The 19167-nt window shown below is 37.2% G+C and overlaps 1 protein-coding gene across 1 annotated transcript in view; it reads right to left on the bottom strand.

The window, feature by feature from the left end:
• The window catches only part of LOC124805053 (calpain-D-like), a 114368-nt gene that overhangs the window by 76875 nt on the left and 18326 nt on the right, over positions 1-19167 (bottom strand). The window contains exons 4-6 of the mRNA XM_047265476.1: positions 16066-16379; positions 10726-10906; positions 9629-9831 (exon numbers count right to left, since the gene is read on the bottom strand). Coding sequence (XP_047121432.1) covers positions 9629-9831; positions 10726-10906; positions 16066-16379 — 698 coding nt within the window. The remainder of the gene's footprint in view (positions 1-9628; positions 9832-10725; positions 10907-16065; positions 16380-19167) is intronic.

Here is a 19167-nt window from a genome sequence, read left to right as displayed (position 1 = left end):
GTGAAAAAGCAAATGGTCAAGTATTACACATACAAATAATTACTGAGTTTGTAGGAGGCAAAGTTCTTGAACCATTATAAAAAGGCTCTGTTGCAGACTTCGGCAGTGAATGACTTTCAAAAGCTCAGCTTATAAGAATATGTCAGACTTTTTTTTATACAGCAATATATATTCTTCTGTGAGTAAAGGTTTAGAGATAATCACAGAATTGTGCTAGAGAACATTTGAGTGTTATTCCTGATGACTAGTAAAGTATGATGTGTGAAATTTGTTTGGTAGCACTGCAGAAAATTTCAGGCAATCATTATGACTAGGGTCCTTCTTTGGCAAACTTCACATCCATTTCTGGCAGAATTATCATCTATTTTTGGTTAAATTCATGTCTAATATTTTACTTTATTTTTTACTTATTTTTCCCTGAGTTTAAGCTTTCAACAAATGATTATTTCTCTTGAGAAGCAACAGCATTTTCTCACCAATGAATGGAGTGCTTCTCCGATTTAAGGTGTTTCTTGGACATCAGTTTTCTTTTCTCGCCCAATTCAGAACTTACAAAATCTACAGAGTATGTATTTCAGCTTTTTGAAGGCACTCATAGCCAAGTGCCCATACTATCTCTGATAAAATAGTTCATCTGAATAAAATTTGCTATGAAACAGCATTTATTACAGAACTTAGTGTTTTGACAGAATATGCAGCTATATTTGCATTTATTGCAAATGCGAATTTTTCAGGTCCCTAATTATGAGAGAATTCCAGTCCATGAAAATCTCTGCATAGTGAATGCCAAGATTTCTGAATGCAAATCAGGAAGCATAAATGGTATGTATTACAATTATTTCCATTTTCTTTCATAAATAAGGTTAATTTCTTCAATAATTTTCATTTTCTCTCTCAAAAAAATTATTTACTCATAAAATTCACGTTTAAAAATTCCACTGAAATTATATAAAGCTATTGCAATGAATGATTCTCATTTATGATATATTCTATCAAAAAATCAGAAATCCATTAGTCAGCCATCACAATTCAATGAACAAGTACCTTTAGGTAAACACTTGATGAAAAAATATACTGTCAAAATTGGCAAGTCTGCAAACTATTTCAGAGTAATTAAGAACAGAAATTAGTGTGAGGAATGTCAGCATTATTTCTATGTAAGATATTTTACTACAGTAGGAAGTGTCAGTGTATGGATAAGATCCCAACAATGAAATGCTTTGGCACAAACACACAATATACTAACAGGAAAATTTTTCTTGTATAGCTCTGCTAGGACTTCATTTGTGAGGTCTTATATGGCTTTCTCTGAGGAGAACACTTCACAAACGCCAACCAGAGAGGCAATTTACAAATTCTACTCAGCAAAATAAGTCAATATCCTTTCATAGGTCACTTCCTTAGGTGGAACTAAAATGTATGACATTAATAACACTTTTCTTGCATGGATGGAGAGTAACATTTATAAAAGAACACCGATGGTACACTGACAGGCTGTGTAACAGGTGTAAAATTTAATTCACAATTTGAAAATAATATGTTTGGTCCTACAGTGTTTGGTACTGAAGCCACTCCTGTTCTGCATCTATGTGAATGGCCTTCCAATGACTCTGAGTAACTATTGGTGATGTCTGCTGATGATACATGCATACTTATCAAAAGCCAAACTCAGTCTTACCAGCAGAGCTCAGATTACTGCTGAAAAGGCTTACAACTCATTCACAGCAAACAGTTTAAATTTTAATGTCACAAAGGCTCACATTATGTAAATTTTGTTTTGTAAAATTTTATAAATCTGATTTTCAAGTTGAATGTTCTTATTGTGAATAGTGAAAATACTAAACAAATCTTGAGAGAGGCATTTTTAAATAATATAAGAAAGATTATTACATCTTCCAGTATTTTTTGTCAGCAGAGTTGATTAAATTGTCTTGATCTATCTTGGACAAAATTGCTACAACTTTGAACCACTGTGAGTTAAGTTGCTCAAATAAGTCTAGTTTGCTGTCCCATCATATGACCATATCTCCTTTCAGTGATTTCTGCAGGCCTTTCTGAAGGTCTTATCTTTTTCAAAAGTTGTGACAGCCAACAAGAATTTATTTATCTCTGTACATCACTCTTCTTATCATTGATAACTCCTCAAGTTGTGGACTCCAAAAAACATAGTATTGAAGAGGCACACTGAGCATCAAAATCTCTTTTACTGACGATGTGCTGCTACTCATACAATTGTTGGACCTCTGTCAGCCACGAACTCTATGGTTTGCACAATGCTTTTTAAATTGAATAGCCATAATATCTTTATCTGTTCACATTTAATATTTTCTCCAGTTTTTTAATCTCACTCTTGATATCTCCAACCTGAAGGTTTTCTCGTTCACTGTTAATGTAATGTGCAGTCACTCCCACATAGTGTATTTTCCTTAGATTAACTGTTAGTGACACCCCTACATATCTAAAAACATTCCTCACGTCTCTAGAAACAGCTTCATGCAAATAATCAGTGGTTTTCTTCATATTTCTCAAAATAGTGGTTGGATGAGGTAACTGTTTGTTTTGCAATCAAGCACTTACCTGGTTCCCCACATCAATAAGGAACCAAGGAACTGTGCACTCTTCAGAAATATATTTTCATATGCAACTTCCAATGGTAAAATGTCTTTGCTGACAAGATCAAGGGTGGTTTTTTTTTTTTCTGCAGCTACCTTCAAATTTGGTGGAACTTCAAAAACTTTACATCTCTCTTAGTATTTAAAAGAATAATGATACTACCGTTGTCCAGCCTTGCATACTTATTCTAAAGAATTTGAAGCCCCAGTTTTAAGTTCAGTGAAATAATAACTTTTTTACATGCAATAAAACATTGATATTTTGATTTTCTAATTGTCAACAAATACATAAGAAAATATCTTACAAAGTGACAGTTTCAATTTGGCTTCTCACAATAATGTGAAATCACTTTCATTCACCTTACATGAAATGATGTTCATAGTGTTCATTTGATTAAAACACTCCTACTAACATGTTAACCAAACTACTGAACAGTTGCAATGGTCAAAAACTTTAGTGTGACTGTGGCACTATGCAAAAGTAAATTAATTACTTGCATAATTCATTGTTGTTGATGTTGGTAATTGTAACTGTTGGCTGTCCCTCCACAGTGATATGAGAAGGCTCCGCAGAAAACCTTCATGACTCAAGGCTAATTTCATCTGTATCTCACTAACAATTGTACCTTCCCCAAGGAGAAGGTGACTTCTCTGCCACACCTCCAAACACACAGGAGGAGCAAACACCCATATTTCTATCTAAAAATGTGTCCAACTCTAACAGTACCAGTAAGTATGCATTCTACATCTACATCCACATGCATACTCCAAGCCACTGTAAGAAACATGGCAAGGGCACCATAGACCCCTACTAGACATTTCCTCTCTTGTACCACACACAAATAGAATGAGGGGAAAATGACTGACTTAAAGCCTCTGTACAAGCTGTAATCTCTCTCGTCTTACACTCATGTTCCTTTTACAAAATGTATGTTGATATCTCAAATGCTGGTTTTCTAAATTTCCTCAATAGTGCCTTGGGAAAATAATATCATCTTCCTTCATGAGGCAGTTCCATAATACTTGCAAGCGCATCAAACCTACCAGTAATAAATATAGCAGCATGCCTCTGAATTACTTTGATGCCTTCCCCTAATCTGAACTGGTGGGGACGCCAAACACTCAAGCAGTACTCATGAATGGATTGCACTAGTGTTCTATATGCCATTCCTATATGGATGAGCCACACTTTCCCTACATTCTGCCAATAAAACGAGGTTGACCATTCCACTTTCCTTACTACAAACTTGATGTGCTCATTCCATTTCATATTGTTTTGCAACATTTTACCTAGATATTTAATGAATGTGATTGTAACCCATCATAGTCTGCTACCCAGCTAACTGACAGTTTATATGCTATATATAAATTACTTTTAGATTAGACAACTCTCCATTCAGTCCAGGTAATGATAGCTGTGAAATATTAGTATGAGATCAAAATAAAATCCTGCCACAGATGAGAGTAATAAAATCTATTGATCAACTGCTGAAGCATTTGCAACGAATTGTCAGAGTTCAAAATGTGGTAATTTTACTGCCATCACTAATTCTTGGATGAACTCTGGAAAATAGTAGCTCAGCAACAGTAATTGAAGGACCCATAAGGAGCCAGCCGATGCCAAGGCATCAGCATGCAGGTCACGCACAGTGCTGTTTACGCACTTGAGACAGGCCGAGCTGAGCACTGTAATCCTGCCAACAAATAGAAAGATGGGGCTCTTGCAGAATAGGCCAAGTAGTTTCTGCAAAGTCAGGCCTTTGATTTGTTATTCTCCATATGGCTAGAAGCATTGTGTTGACCACAAATAAGCTTTTAACCTGTATAAATAACCATCAGTTTTAGCAGAGATATTTGCAATCTGGCAGTACCTATGACAAAGACAGGACTATACCAGGTGCCAAAATGGTATGCAGTCAGCAGCCATCAGAAGGGTGGGCCTCCGCCATCACTGGCCAATCCTGTAGAACCAAGTCCTCCTCCCAGAACTTAGTGCCTTTCTACTGGTGGGCCACCTACAGGGATGCTTCAACAGCAGCCAGACTCCTACCCTGGAGGGCATTAAATCTTGACTGGGTACAGCCACTTACCCTCCTGCTCTGGTGCACCACCACTCAAGGGGGTGACTTCCATGCCCAGAAGCTATCATCCCCTGCTATTTTGGCAATAACTGTTGTCATCCATGAGGAGCTATACCATGCCTAACTGGGGCACATGCTGCTGAGCTTGCTCCTTTGGTGTCAACATTCCTCATCGCAGACATGATAGCTGGCTACTGGACCTCCAGCTGGCCACTGCAGTGCACCACAAGCCATCTATGCCATGCGCTAAAGAGGGAATGGCTGCTATACTGCAGCACTACAAGTATAGTAGCACGAAATCTCGATAAAATGTTTGAGTTCTGATGTCGTTCCCTGAGCTCCCAATGGCCTGCACCTCCATCATGACCCACCACTGCAACCCAACCCTGTGCAGTAGTGGCTTTTCACCCCAAGTCATGTAATAATAAACAGTGGAACGCATGTAATACTCAGTACAGAAAAACTGCTAAAATCATAGCTTGGCAGCAGTGAGACTTCTGGGGTAAAATCTAAGTGTATATTGAAAGGGCAGGGTAACTGGAAATAGAGGTGGTGTATTTGTAATGGCAGACACATAAATCAAATGTGTTGAGACAGTAACTGAAGACGTACCTGAGATTGTTTGGACCAGATTCAATATGAAGGGTGGGCATAAACTTATAATTGGACATATCTATCAACCATCAGACTCACTCTCAGATGCAACCATAAATGATAGAGAAAACTTCAGCTCACCAATGCATATATTCCTGAAACACACTGTCATCAATGAGAGAAGTAATAATCATCCATTACATGAGATAATTACAGTAGTGTAAAAGTAGGATGTGACAAGACATTTTACAAAACAAAAACTAAATGATTTCTCTGAAAACTACTTACAACAGATAGTTTGGAAACTCATTCATGATGGAAATACACTATGTCTAATGGCAACAAACATGCCTGACTTCTATGAAGACGTCTTCATTTACACTGGCATTGTTACCATGAGACAGTTGTAGCAACAGTGATTATCAAAGAGCAAAGAGGAAAGAAAACCATTAAGAACATTTAATGTTCAGGAGACTACAGTGAAACCCCGCTTTTACACTTTTCAAGGGACTTCAAAAAATGGTGTAAAATGCGGGAAAATGTAAAATGTGCAAAATAATGTTTTAAGCCGTAAAAGTTACATATAGGATACTCCCTTGCTCTTTATGTACAATGAATGTACATAACAGGCTTCAAAAGACTTGTCGGAGACTTTTTTTATTATTTAATAAAGGTTTATTATCTAATAAAAACTGCTGATGTAACTGGAATTGATAACCGTCTGGAAAATGGAAACGTTTGACTTAATTTCAAACAACATAATCGATGTTTTTGAAAATCCTGCAGCTGTCATTCATTATTTAAATAATGAAGTACTGCACTAGTTACGTATTTTTTCATGCTTAGCACGACGCGTTTCAAGAATTTTTTCTTGTTGTCAAGTGCAGATATGTAAATAAGTATTATGTGTAGTGTTTGAATATGTGTTATTTTGCGTCTCTTGCACTGTACTCTTCTTTTTGAGGTTATCAGGTACTGTTCCTCATCAGTTATGTAGAAAACCACACACACACACACACACACACACACACACACACACACACACACACACAAACTATCACTCACATTGTTTGTTTGTGTAACATCACATAAAATACATACATAAATGCTGCACTTGACAATGACAATAAATTTTCGAAACATGTTTTGCTCAACATGAATACAATATGTAACCGGCGCTGTGTTTACACTAAAAACATTTGAGCAACACAAAGTGAATGACGGTATCAACTAGCACTCCACGTGGCCATACGCCAAAACATGCTAAATATGGTTCAACAAAGGTTTCACAACGATCTCAACCACCATGAAACTGGATTTGCGCAGTAGAGTCAGTTTGAAAATGGTTATGATTGGTCATAATATCTTCATTCGAACGAACCTAGTTACTCCCATCAGCCATCACGCCACACAGAGCTAGGCAGCGGTGGGAGATACGACTCGAATTGTAACAACTTTTTCTCATCTACCATTCAAATCCACTGAATAGAGTGCCCTGGTGTCAAGAAACTTAACCACGTAGTATTTGTAAACACTACTGAATGGCCAACACTATACCAGCATCATATTTTCTCCGCAAACATTTTTTTGTAATGCATAAATCGCGGGAAAATTATACATATGTTACCGCAAAATCAGGTGGAAATTAACATTGTGGGCATAGAAAATTTGACAGAACCAATAAAAAATGTCATAAATGGTGGGAAAACGTTAATTCCGGGAACAGAAAAGCGGAGTTATATTGTATATAAATAGGCAGTAGTGTTACATCTCAGGAAGGAACTCTAAACATTTAGCTCTGGGAAGGAGCACATACAGGAAGTATGTAGTTGACGAAGCACTACACACACACACACACACACACACACACAAAACAGAACAGTTTGTGACAGGAAGAACCCTCATACTATACTGTCTTTGTAAAGAAACAGTAACTACTGCACGACAAGTGGGGGTAAACAAAGCATAGGGTTACAGATAGAGAAATGTTGAATGAAATGTGTCTGGTTGTCTAAAGGGCAATGCATGAATATGTGAAGCCTTCAACAATTGTTGTAGCAGAATCTTATTGAGAAAGACCTGTCACAATACCTGGAGAAATTTGGCTGCATGTTAAGGCTTTCAGCGGAACTACAGTTAGTGTCCACACTCATGGATAACACTTGAACTGAAACTGAGAGTAGCAAAACAAAAGCAGATATGTTGAATTTTCTTTTTATATTATCTTTTACAGAGAAGTATCCAGGAGTACAGCCACAATTAGATTATATCACCACTGCAAAGATGAGTGATTAAATGTCAGTGGCACTGAGAAGTGGGTGACATTGTTAATATTGAAACGGCCAATATTACAGAAGGCCCCAGGGCCTTATGAAACCCCAGTCAGATTATATACAGTATCCACAGTCGAGTTGGCCCCTCTTAACAATAATAAACCCTAGATCCCTAAAACAAAAAATTGTGCCCAATAGCTGAAAGAAAGCACAGTTCACACTTATATACAAGAAGGATAGCAGAAATGAGCCACAAAACTATCATTGAATATCTTTGACACTGATCTGCCGTAGAATCTTAGAACAAATTCTGAGCTCATATGTAATGAGATAGCTGGAACAGAATGACTTCAGCATGGATTCCAAACTCAACTCACAATTTTGTCTTGTCACATCCCAAAAACCATGGATCAAGGTAGTCACATGGGTGCAGTATTTCTCAAGCCCTTAAAACATTTGACTCAGTACTACACTAATGCTTATTACCAAAAGCACAACATAAGGAGTGACAAATGTAATTTTGTAACACAAACTTTTTGCAGGTATGACAAAGGGTAAAGGACAGAGTCCTCAAAAGATGTAGAAATAACTTACAGTGTGACCCAGAGAAGTTATTGAAACTCATGCTCTTCGATTTGCGAATTAATAACCTGGCAGACAATATTAACTGAAACCTCAGACTTTTGGCACATGATGCAGTTATCTATAAGGAAGTATTGTCTTAAAAAGCTGGACAAATATTCAGTCACATCTCGATAAGATTTTAAAGTGGTGTTATGACAGATAACATGTTTTAAATGATCATAAATGTAAAATTATGCACTTTAAAAACAAAACAAAAAGTTTCAAGGCACAGTATTAAATGAAGGATAGACTAGAGTCTCCTATTTATCAGTCCCTTAGGAACCATGAAAACTAAGTTAGACAAACTAATCGCAAAAAAAATATTTAAGCGATCATTCTGGGCAGAAACCCTAATATCTAGTACAGTGGAAAATATCTTCTGGCACTCACTTCACATTGGTTTGCAGAGTATGGATATAGATGTGAAAACATACACAAATAGAAGAGCAACAACACTATACCACAATTAGATACAAATGCACCACAATGTTGCTCTATATTAACTAGGCACAGCAATCATGTACTGAATATAACATGAAAGATTTGATGCCATGACAAAAGAAATCAATGTCTTTTCTCAGTGCCAGTATAAGACAGCTGTCTACAGATGGCCATAGTTGAAAAATAGACAGCCATGAAATGTTCCTTCATGTTTCTGAGCATATAAAAATCACATAGCAATGAGTCAGAACTCTATGGTGGATGATGCCATATTTCCAGGTTCAAAACATAGAGCAAAAAGCCTTTTCTGAGTGTGACTTGGGAGGTATAGCATTAACATAAAGGATGACTATGTCTTTACCTAACTTCCCACAGATCTTATTGTGGTTCTCTGCATGATGTAGCATCAGTGGTTGCTATTTTTAACATAAAACGTGTACACAACTTGGAAACAATCTTTGAATTGAATTATTTGAAATGAGTATGTGTCGAGAAAATAGCAAAAATAATTAATTTACCAATTCAAGGGTGCCATTTATTGTTTGATTCTAATGTTTGTGACATACAAGTGAATACCATGTTCTACTCTTACTTATTTCACTTCAGCTTAACAACTGAAAACAACTAACTGTTTCTGTTGTGAAATGTATGTCCACATTATTTATAAACCGTTTTTACTCTCATGAGATATACCTTACCTATTATCACGCCAATTGTTATAATACCATGGGCTAGATTAAATTAAAACATTTATTTTATTCACCAAAAGCGTGACAAACACCGTTAACATCAGATACAATATTCATTTTTCAGCAACATTTGAATCAAGAGACTTCCTGTATCATTAATTCAGATGTTTAAAATGAATATTAATATGCAACAATACTGTTCACATGATTACTTTTGCAGTTAAAATAGCACTTTGACAGCAAACATTACATTTTACATTATTTTGTTACTCTACGTCTAAGTTTGCTGATTATATTAAGAAAATAAATGCAACCTGAGAATAAACCAGATGTCCTCGCTTATCACAGGGCAGAAGGTCATCAACAAGCACTGTAGTCCACTTTCCATCTTTACACAGACGCACTTGATATGCTCCCTGCTTGCAGAATTCTCTAGTTACCATCACTTTCTTCACAAGATCCTCTCTCTCTGCCAGTACAGCAAGTGCACTCAGCAACCAGCAATTACCAAGCACACCTACAAGTAAAAAAAAAATCATCAATAATGGCTTGGCTAAGTGAAGACAGTTTATGTTTCTTTATCAAACAGCCTGCTCATACTGGTGAAAAGCTCTTTATCTATGAGAGAAACACTGAGGCCCATATTTCCATAGCTATGTTAGGAGAGATTTAAAAGTTGGGGGATTAAGTACTGACAGAAATGGACTTATGAACACAGACTAGGAATTTACCTGTATGTTCTGCATTTGGTATACAAGAAGATAGTGAAGCTATATGTAATGATTAAAATGCATATTTAACTAATTGATGTTACAATGATGTGAAGTTGAATAACCTGTAATCTAGCAAATAATGTGCCTATAATATGTTTAATATCTGTTTTGGGAACTGTATCTCATGCTCACTATACACTTTGGTGGTCAGTTCCAAATCTCTCTCACTTTTCATATTTTCATTCACTAATTTCATATGGCATAATATTCTGGGGCAACTTTTCATGCAGGAAGAAAATGTTCATTACAAAAAAGTATGTATATATCTACACTTTACAGGAACCGACTGTAAGGAATAAATGTATTCTCCTTTTATATAATTCTGTAAAAATAAAAGAAGTTGATTTTTATCGGAAAAACCAGAGATGGCCACATTGGAGATAAATTAAAATATAAAAGCCACGATCATACAGCTCACTCACTATCTACTTTGCTGCCCCCACATCACACCTGCATTGTACAGATTCTTACTAGGAACCAATTGGAAACAAGCCACCAGATATATAAATTCTCTCTGTAAACAAGTGTCATAGTTATTGTCAAACATAAGAGAAACAATTTACTGAAAAAGATGTGCAGAGTGAATTCTTGCTACATTCACATAAAGCAAAATCCATATTACTGATAACTGACTGTACCTTGTGATATATCAGATGGCAGAGGGGTACGAAACACAACCCATTTCTTGAGATCGCCATCTGTGCTTATCTCATGTGGCCTTGACCACTGCACCACATGATTGTCTTTGGTCTCTGCAGGATTGTAATACAGAGATTTTGGAGCAGGAGGAAATGAGTCATCTACAAAAGGCTCCTTATGCTGGAAATAAAACAAAATCATTTAAAATTCCACATCTTATGAGTTTTTCTATTGATATTAATAGACTGTTACAACATCCTTGCTCTTTCCTGGTAACCAAAAGCACTTTCTCTAAACCAAAGAACATTTTTCTTCATTATATACCTAACAGTAAGAATCTAAGGATGGATCAGGATAGTTGCTGTTGTTGTGGTCTTCAGTCCTGAGAATGGTTTGAGCAGCTCTCCATGTTACTCTATCCTGTGCAAGCTTCTTCATCTCCCAGTACCTACTGCAGCCTACATCCTTCTGAATCTGCTTAGTGTATTCATCTCTTGGTCTCCCTCTACGATTTTTACCCTCCACACTGCCCTCAAATACTAAATTGGTGATCCCTCGATGTCTCAGAACATGTCCTACCAGCCGATCCCTCCTTCTAGTCAAGCTGTGCCACAAGCTCCTCTTCTCCCCAATTCTATTCAATACCTCCTCGTTAGTTATGTGATCTACCCATCTAATCTTCAGCATTCTTCTGTAGCACCACATTTCGAAAGCTTCTATTCTCTTCTTGTACCTTTACATATTATTTACCTTTACATATTATTATTTCTCTGTACCAAGTGCCCACAAATACTCTAAACACATTGGTAGTTTTTGTGCATCTTATGTAACACATCGTTTCTGAAATGTTGCATAATATTTATGTCAAGCATTCATCCAACATTTGGTCATCATAAAACAAAATTGTCAGCATGATTCCCACTTATGTTAAACCTTACTTCAGGATTGACAGCTATGAAGAGTGTAGTGCAATGATGATCATGTAGGAGGTACATCACACACACAGTCAATCTCTCACAGCGGTCAGCAAATACCTGTCACTCTCAAAACTGCATATACATCTCTCAACTACAAATTGCCCCCTTTTACCACTCTAGTAAAGCTGAAGTTACTCAGTGCAATCAAAGGAACATGAGATGGAAGTGAATGTTGGCATGACAGGACAAAAATCTCAGAAGTTATCAAGAATATGCACATCCATTTTATTGATTGGGAACAAAAGTTCGATGGAATGGACTTGAAAATTCTGGTGTACATTGAAACAACAGAAAACTAAGAAAAGTACTCTCTACAGAAGACAGAAAGTGATTCAATGTCACAAATGCCTTTCAATATTTATGCTGAGAAACCTAAAAGACAATTTGTTACAAAAATCAAGAGGTATAATAGTAAGAGGAGAAAGAACCATGGCAATAAATTATGCAGTATATGAAGTGTAGTATTTATGGTAAGAAGAAAAGTGAAAAAGAAATAAGAAAATGCTTCAACAGCTTTTAAATGTGGTTGTGGAGAAAAATATTATAAGTGAAAGGGACTGGTGGAATGGGAAATGAAGAAGTTTGAGGGGTTTGAGAGGAGTTTTGATTGATGGGCAATTTGACAAGATGGCAGACATTGTTCATGTAAGGTTTCACTGCACATATTTAGCAAGAAATCCAGGCACATATTACACATGGAGGCATTAAGAACAGAATCAATATTCTAGGCATGACATTCAAGGGAGGAGAATAAAATAAAATTTAAAAAAAATTGACTCATTCTGGTTCTTTCACAGACAATGCATGTGTATTTTATTGAACATTCACTACAGGACCAAGCAGAGGACAACATATTTTCACACAACTGCATCTTCTTTTTCAGTATCAGTGTGAAGTAATTCTAATAAGTTGTTAAAAGTTTGATTTTCCATTCAGAGAAAGTTGATGTAATTTTCAGTTTCTGAGTGCAATGTTTTCTTAAGCAGATTTTCATTGTTAAAAATAATCTCAATTTCAACCATTCCCTGAACCAGCATATTGTTTTCTTTTTCTTCTGTGTACACAGTGCTGAAGTCAATGCAAGAAATGATTTGCCTGCACTAGTAGTCATTCCCACCAGTGTCAAACTACTGTGCTGTACAATATGCTCAGTGTGATAGATGCTTCAAAAGTGAGACTAAATTTGACAAATATTATTAATACATCTATGCATTTGTTTGCTCAGCTCTTGTGAGGCAAACTGAGGAGCTATTCAGTTGAGAAGTAGTGGCTCTGGTCTCATAAACTCACATATGGACAGGAGAGCAGTGTGCTGACCACATGCCCCTCCATATCCACACCCAGTGATGCCTGTGGTCCGAGGATGACATGGCAGCTGGTCGGTACCATTGGGCCTTCATGGCCTGTTTGGCCGGAGTTTAGTTTTTTTATGCGTTTATTTGATAAAACTGTGAACAGGAAACAGTGAATTTGACAAATAGATCTGTTCTTTTGCAGGTATATTATCAAGAGAAAACTAATGGAAATGATAAGAACGACAAAAACATCTTGGCTGTGAAGACACTGCCTGAAAGAAAGAGCGACTGAAGAAAAGATTTGAAAAGAAAACTACTGTTCAGTTTCTGGCAGCAACCTGTCATTTGTGGTATTTGTTGGACACTGTGCTTTTGTCTGTTGATTTATAATATTATTTACTGTTTGTTAATGTATGATACTTAACACTCTGAAGCATGTTCATCAAATATTATGAGTAGAAAAAATTGAGTTTTTTGTCAGCCTCTCATCGAGAGAATACCCAAACAGGTAAGACAAATTGTGTGTTATGTAAACAGAAACTGTTGGTGGTGGCCTCCTTATCTCCATCAACAAAATGATCAGAGGAACTATGGCAGTTTCATGGAGAAACAAAATCACCGTTGATAAAATGGGTAAAGAAACATTTGAGAAAGGAGAGAAAACTAAAAAATCACCCAATACAGAAACTCATAGAAAGAAAAACCTTAACCACATCATACTCACTTGCTGAGGTACCATATCAGATTCACTTGCTTATCATTATCATCACATAAAGGAATACTCAACACTACAAAATAACTGTCGGCCTCTAGGAAAGAGATTATGTGATGAAATTGAAGAATTTACAAGATATTTGGAATAGAGTGGAAACCTCATAATCTTGTGAAACTTGAATTCTTAAATAGAATGAAAAAATAGAACAGAATTAATTATGAATATTGCCTGGGAAAGGCAGACAGAGAAATTTATCTAGAACACTTTTGTAGGTTTCGGCTAGTGAAACCAAATTTCCTCTTAAAAAATAGTAAAAGGAGCAAGTATTTCCAATAAAGACTGCAAAATACAGGACATTCATCTCCATCATTATTCAAAATATTAAATAAAACGAAAAACCATATTCAGAGGTGAGATACTGATAAAAACAGAGGCTGTCAGAGGTTCAGCAAAGATAAGGATGAAAATGTTATTGATATAAAATGAAATGTCAGGTTTCACTTTTAAGAAGGAAATGCAGGAAATCAAGTAATACAATGGTAAATAAACAGCATACGTACTTTAAAAATAAATTCATCAAGGAGTGCAGAGAACCAAATTTAGAATAGATGCAACTGAAAAAGTAATGACACTGCATACAGTAACATTTAACATCACTTAAAAGAAGGGATGTTACAGGCTCTAATCCACACAAAGAATGATCACTTAATGGACACCAAGCCAGTGGGAAAGCTATATGAATAAATAAAACAGAATATTATAGTAGAGAAGAACAAAATTCGGTTCCCTTGGCACAGGGGCAACTAGAAGGAACTCCTTTTGCCAGGAAGTGTGATGCGATTTCTTCCTGCTGGTGATTGTCAGATGACTGTCGCATTGATGTTGGATTTGGGAAAAGATGAAGGATAGAGAAACTTAGTGCCAGTTTATAGCAAGTGGGGAAATGCTTATGAAGTATAGGGCATCCAGGAAGGAGCAGCAGTCATGATGTTATGTTAAAATAAATTGAAAGCAAATGGCAGGTGAGGATAAAATCTTCTCTAAATCAGTGAGGGGTCATACATTTCCAATGGATCAGCAAAGAATGATTAGGCTATTGTGATTTCTTTATAGCCTACAGGTCATGTGAAGTCAATAAAGCAAACTCTTTACAAACAGGTAATTTCTTTGATTTCTTCCATGTGTGTGAAAACATTTCAACAAATTACAGCATATTGCATTCCTTAGGTACTGGCTGGGTAGTTAAGACAATGATTAGGTTAAAAATTTAGTAATTGGATACACAGGGCTGAAGTGGTGACCATTGATCTCTCAGATTTTTCTGCAGAAAATGGGATCATGTCAGTTACGTCAAGCTGGCAGCAGTGTTAAACTGTGACTGTGAGCTACAGATAATCTCATTATTTAGTAATCAAGCAGCAGTAAAAAGAAGCTGCTTTGAAAACAAAACTAATACGATTTTCAATCTTACCAAGCCCACAGTGTTCACTTTTGTAAGCAAGCTGTTGAAATCAAGCTGTACAAAACAGTGTTCACCAGTTTTCTAGTCAATTTAAATTTTCATATCTGCAGCTGCAAATGTGCTCCATCCTTCCATCCATTCATTCAAAAACTCTGTTTGGCAAATCCCATCATGGAAGGAGTCATTCAGAGATGTGGAACAACCAAACTATACATTAACAGGCAGATGCAACCACTCTAGGCTACTTTCGTAAAGCACACTAAAAATAAAATGTAACTAGTTCTATTATTTATACTGATAATTATCACAGTTATTATGAGATACTTTGGAAAAAGTCTTTGGTCTTCATTTTACATTCTCAATAGATGCATATAAAGAACACTTCAAACAATTACTTTATGCTCCCAGTGAGCATCCTGCCTATGAATAAAGGAAACTGTGCATTATGCTAAAATATTTTTGGACAAACTGAGGATATCATTTGATAACTTGAATGAACAAGCATTAACACATGAGAGCAGTTCTACTGCAGTTCACGAGTTTCTTCTAACACTGTAAGGCAGTCAATGGCAGAACTGTGGAATAATTGTTTGGTAACCACACAATCTTGAGCTTCAGAGATGGTCCCTGGCATTTGATAACATTTAACTTGGTCATAATTTGTGGTATCGTACAGGGTAGTGAACACCAATGAGATACTGAACAAATGCATTTGTAGAGGAGTACACTACCTGCAAGGACATTAATTTCAACCACTTTAGCTTTGCAGAATTTTTCACAATTTTTGTATGTTGCGGAAAGCATATAACCAAAACTTAGCTGAGACTCATCTGAATCTCACAGCTTTTTGAGAGATAAGAATGGCATGTTTTACATCAGCAGGCACTGACCTCTTTGCAATACTGGACAATACGCTCCCACTGCCGGAGAGCTTCCCGCTCTTCAATGTGACGCAGCTCCTCCATGAGCTCACTCGCCTGCTGCAGCACTGTGGGAGCTGGGCTTGATGCAGCTGCTGGCATCTTTGGTAGTTGGCTAGTGGAATTCAAGGGTGGGCCATGGCACATTTCACAAACCATTGCTCCAGCTCCATTCTCAAATGTACACTGAGGACACCGCCAGGATCCAATGACTGCAGGCGTCGAGGAAGGCACTACTGGTGAGAGATCAGGTGGTGTACGCAGTTTTGGGGTGATTCCAGAAACTGCATGAAAAAAAAAAGATTCAATTACAACTTATAGATGTTTCATTTTAGGTGAAAGGCTTCTGGAGATCATTTTAATTACATGAGCTTCTGCTCTGAAGTGATGACACCTAATGAATTATAAGTACACCTACTGCTTAATTATAGACCAGTTGTGATATTTGTATAACCAATATCAAGTAGATGTACTTGAACAGGTGCTGTATAAAGGTACTTCGAACTATGAAATGTAAAACACTAACAATGAAAAAAATTGGAAGTTAAATACAGTAATATACACTTATCAGCCAGAACATTATGACCACCTAACAGCCGGTATGTGTACCATTGGCTCAGACAACAGTGGTGATGCATCATGGCATGGAAAAAATGAGGCTTCGGTAGATCACTGGAAGGGAGGGAGTTGGTACCACATCTGCACATGCATGTCATCTAATTCCTTTAAATTCCAAGGAGGGAGGCAATGAGCTCTGATGCTACATTCAACCACATCCCAGATGTGTTTGATCAGGTTCAGATCTGGTGAGTTGGCAGGGCCAGCACATCAACTGGAACTCACCACTATGTTCCTCGAACCACTCCATCACACTCCTGGCCTTGTAATGTTGTGTATTATCTTGCTGAAAAATGCTACTACTGTCAGAAAACATGATCGTCCTGAAGGGGTGGATGTAGTCTGCAACCAACAAGTGCACGATACTCCTCTCCAGCATGGTGCCTTGGACGAGCTCCACTAGACCCATGGACACCCATGTGAATTTTCCCCAGAGCATAATTGAATCACCATCAGCTTGTCTCCGTCCCACATTACAGGTATCAAGGAGCTGTTCAGCTGGAAGATGACACATTCACATCCTGCCATCAGCATGATGGAGAAGGTATCGGGATTCGTCAGACCAAGCAATGCTTTGCCACTGCACCAATGCCTAGTGCCATTGGTCGTGTGCCCATTTCAGTCATAGTTGCTGTTGTCATAGTGTTAACCATTGGCTCATTCATAGGTCGTCAGCTGAGGAGGGTTTGGACACACTTGTACTCTGCCCAGCATTAAAGTCTGATGTTAGTTCCACCATAGTTCGCCATCTGTCCTTTTTTACCAACCTGTCCAGCCTACGACATCTGACACCTCTAATGAGGGATGGCCGCCCAACCCCATGACGTCTAGATGTGGTTTCACCTTGGTTTCGCTACGTGTTGAAGACAGTCACCACAGGATTCCTTGAACACCCAACCCAACAAGTTATGCAGTTTCTGAAATGCTCATGCTGAGTCTCCAGGCCATCACAACCCGGCCTCGGTCAAACTCAAATTGTGCACCTTCCCCATTCTAAACACGGACAGCATGCTCACCAATACAACATGCAGCATGCATGTGTCTGACTAGCAATCATTCCTTGCCAGGTGCCATCACTTGGATGGGTTTACATTTATTTTCCTGCACTCCAAATGCCAACAAATCATATATTTAAACTATTAATTAATGTATAACTGTTGATACAAATTCTCTGCCATATAAGCACATAATGAAAATTTTGATAAAAGGATATCCAGTATCAAATTAATATCAAATAAAATCTAATTTGATACATAAAAAAAACTACTCACAAAGTTGCAGAAGGAAAACACACATGAGAAGGTACTGAAATTTGCAAGCTCCTTCTGGCAGAAGGGTTCAAGGGAAAGGAAGAAGGGTGAAGGAAAAGGACTAGTGAGGTCAAGGAAATGGGGAGAGTTTGGGAAAGTAGCCCAGAACCCTCGGGCAGGGAAGACTTACTAGATGGGATTAGAAGGCAAGTCTGATAAAAATTGATTATTTGCATTGATATACTATTAAATAAAGATAGAAGTAACTTCCTCCAACAAGACAGCAGCAGCGAATGAGACTACCATAGGTGACAAACTGCTGCCTTTCTGGAGCTTGATGTTGCTTTATCCAGCAGACAGGAGGAAAGGTTTGGACTAAGCTGAATCACAAAAACTGACTTGCTGATCCATATATGAACATCAAAATTGCGTACAAGAATGAAAGTAGGTGGAGATAATCAGTGCCATTTAGCACTCTCATTTGACTACAAAAACAAGCTCTTTTGCCCAAAATCTTGATGAAGGAATTCCAACTTAGTCAGCTTTGGCCATTTACAGCAGGAACACTCCTCAATAATTTTGGGAACCAATGAAACAGCAAGGAATGGAATGAGAAGAATTTACCAATGTCAAAAGAAATTTTGTGAAATGAAGATGCCATTTCATTTCCACTGCAGATAGTAATTAATGCTGTGTTGATGCTGACGATGGAGACCACACCAATTTTTAGAAACAATCAGTTATAGCAGCATGCAACAACAGATAATATTGGTGCTGCCACTGTGACTTCCCAAGAAGATATAATGACAGGTTGTAATGTAGTAATTCACACAGAGCCCATTCCTGGAAGATTTAGAGTGCATTCAATGTTGTTGTCTTTTTCTGGAATTAATAATGGAAATTATGGTTGGTAGTGGAAGAGCATGTATTCTCACAGCATACAACCTGATAAGAGGAAATATTTCAGAGTATTTTATTTGTTTGTACTCAATGAAGATCTTCAAAAACTGATACACAATTCATTTTGAACTGTTGCATGTAACTGGTCTTCACACAACCATTTCATGGAAGACAACAACACAGATAACTAGTGGCTTCCCTACAGATAAGACAGCCTTGATCTTTTTGGTTGGCAACAGAATTACTTCCAGCTTGTGCTTTTTTTTAAATTTCAGCGTAATAATGATGAAGTGAACTTGCCTTA

This window comes from Schistocerca piceifrons, chromosome 7 (assembly GCF_021461385.2).
Source record: "Schistocerca piceifrons isolate TAMUIC-IGC-003096 chromosome 7, iqSchPice1.1, whole genome shotgun sequence".
NCBI lineage: Eukaryota > Metazoa > Arthropoda > Insecta > Orthoptera > Acrididae > Schistocerca > Schistocerca piceifrons.
Note: the sequence above shows the minus strand (reverse complement) of the source record. Positions and strands in the feature narration are given on the sequence as shown.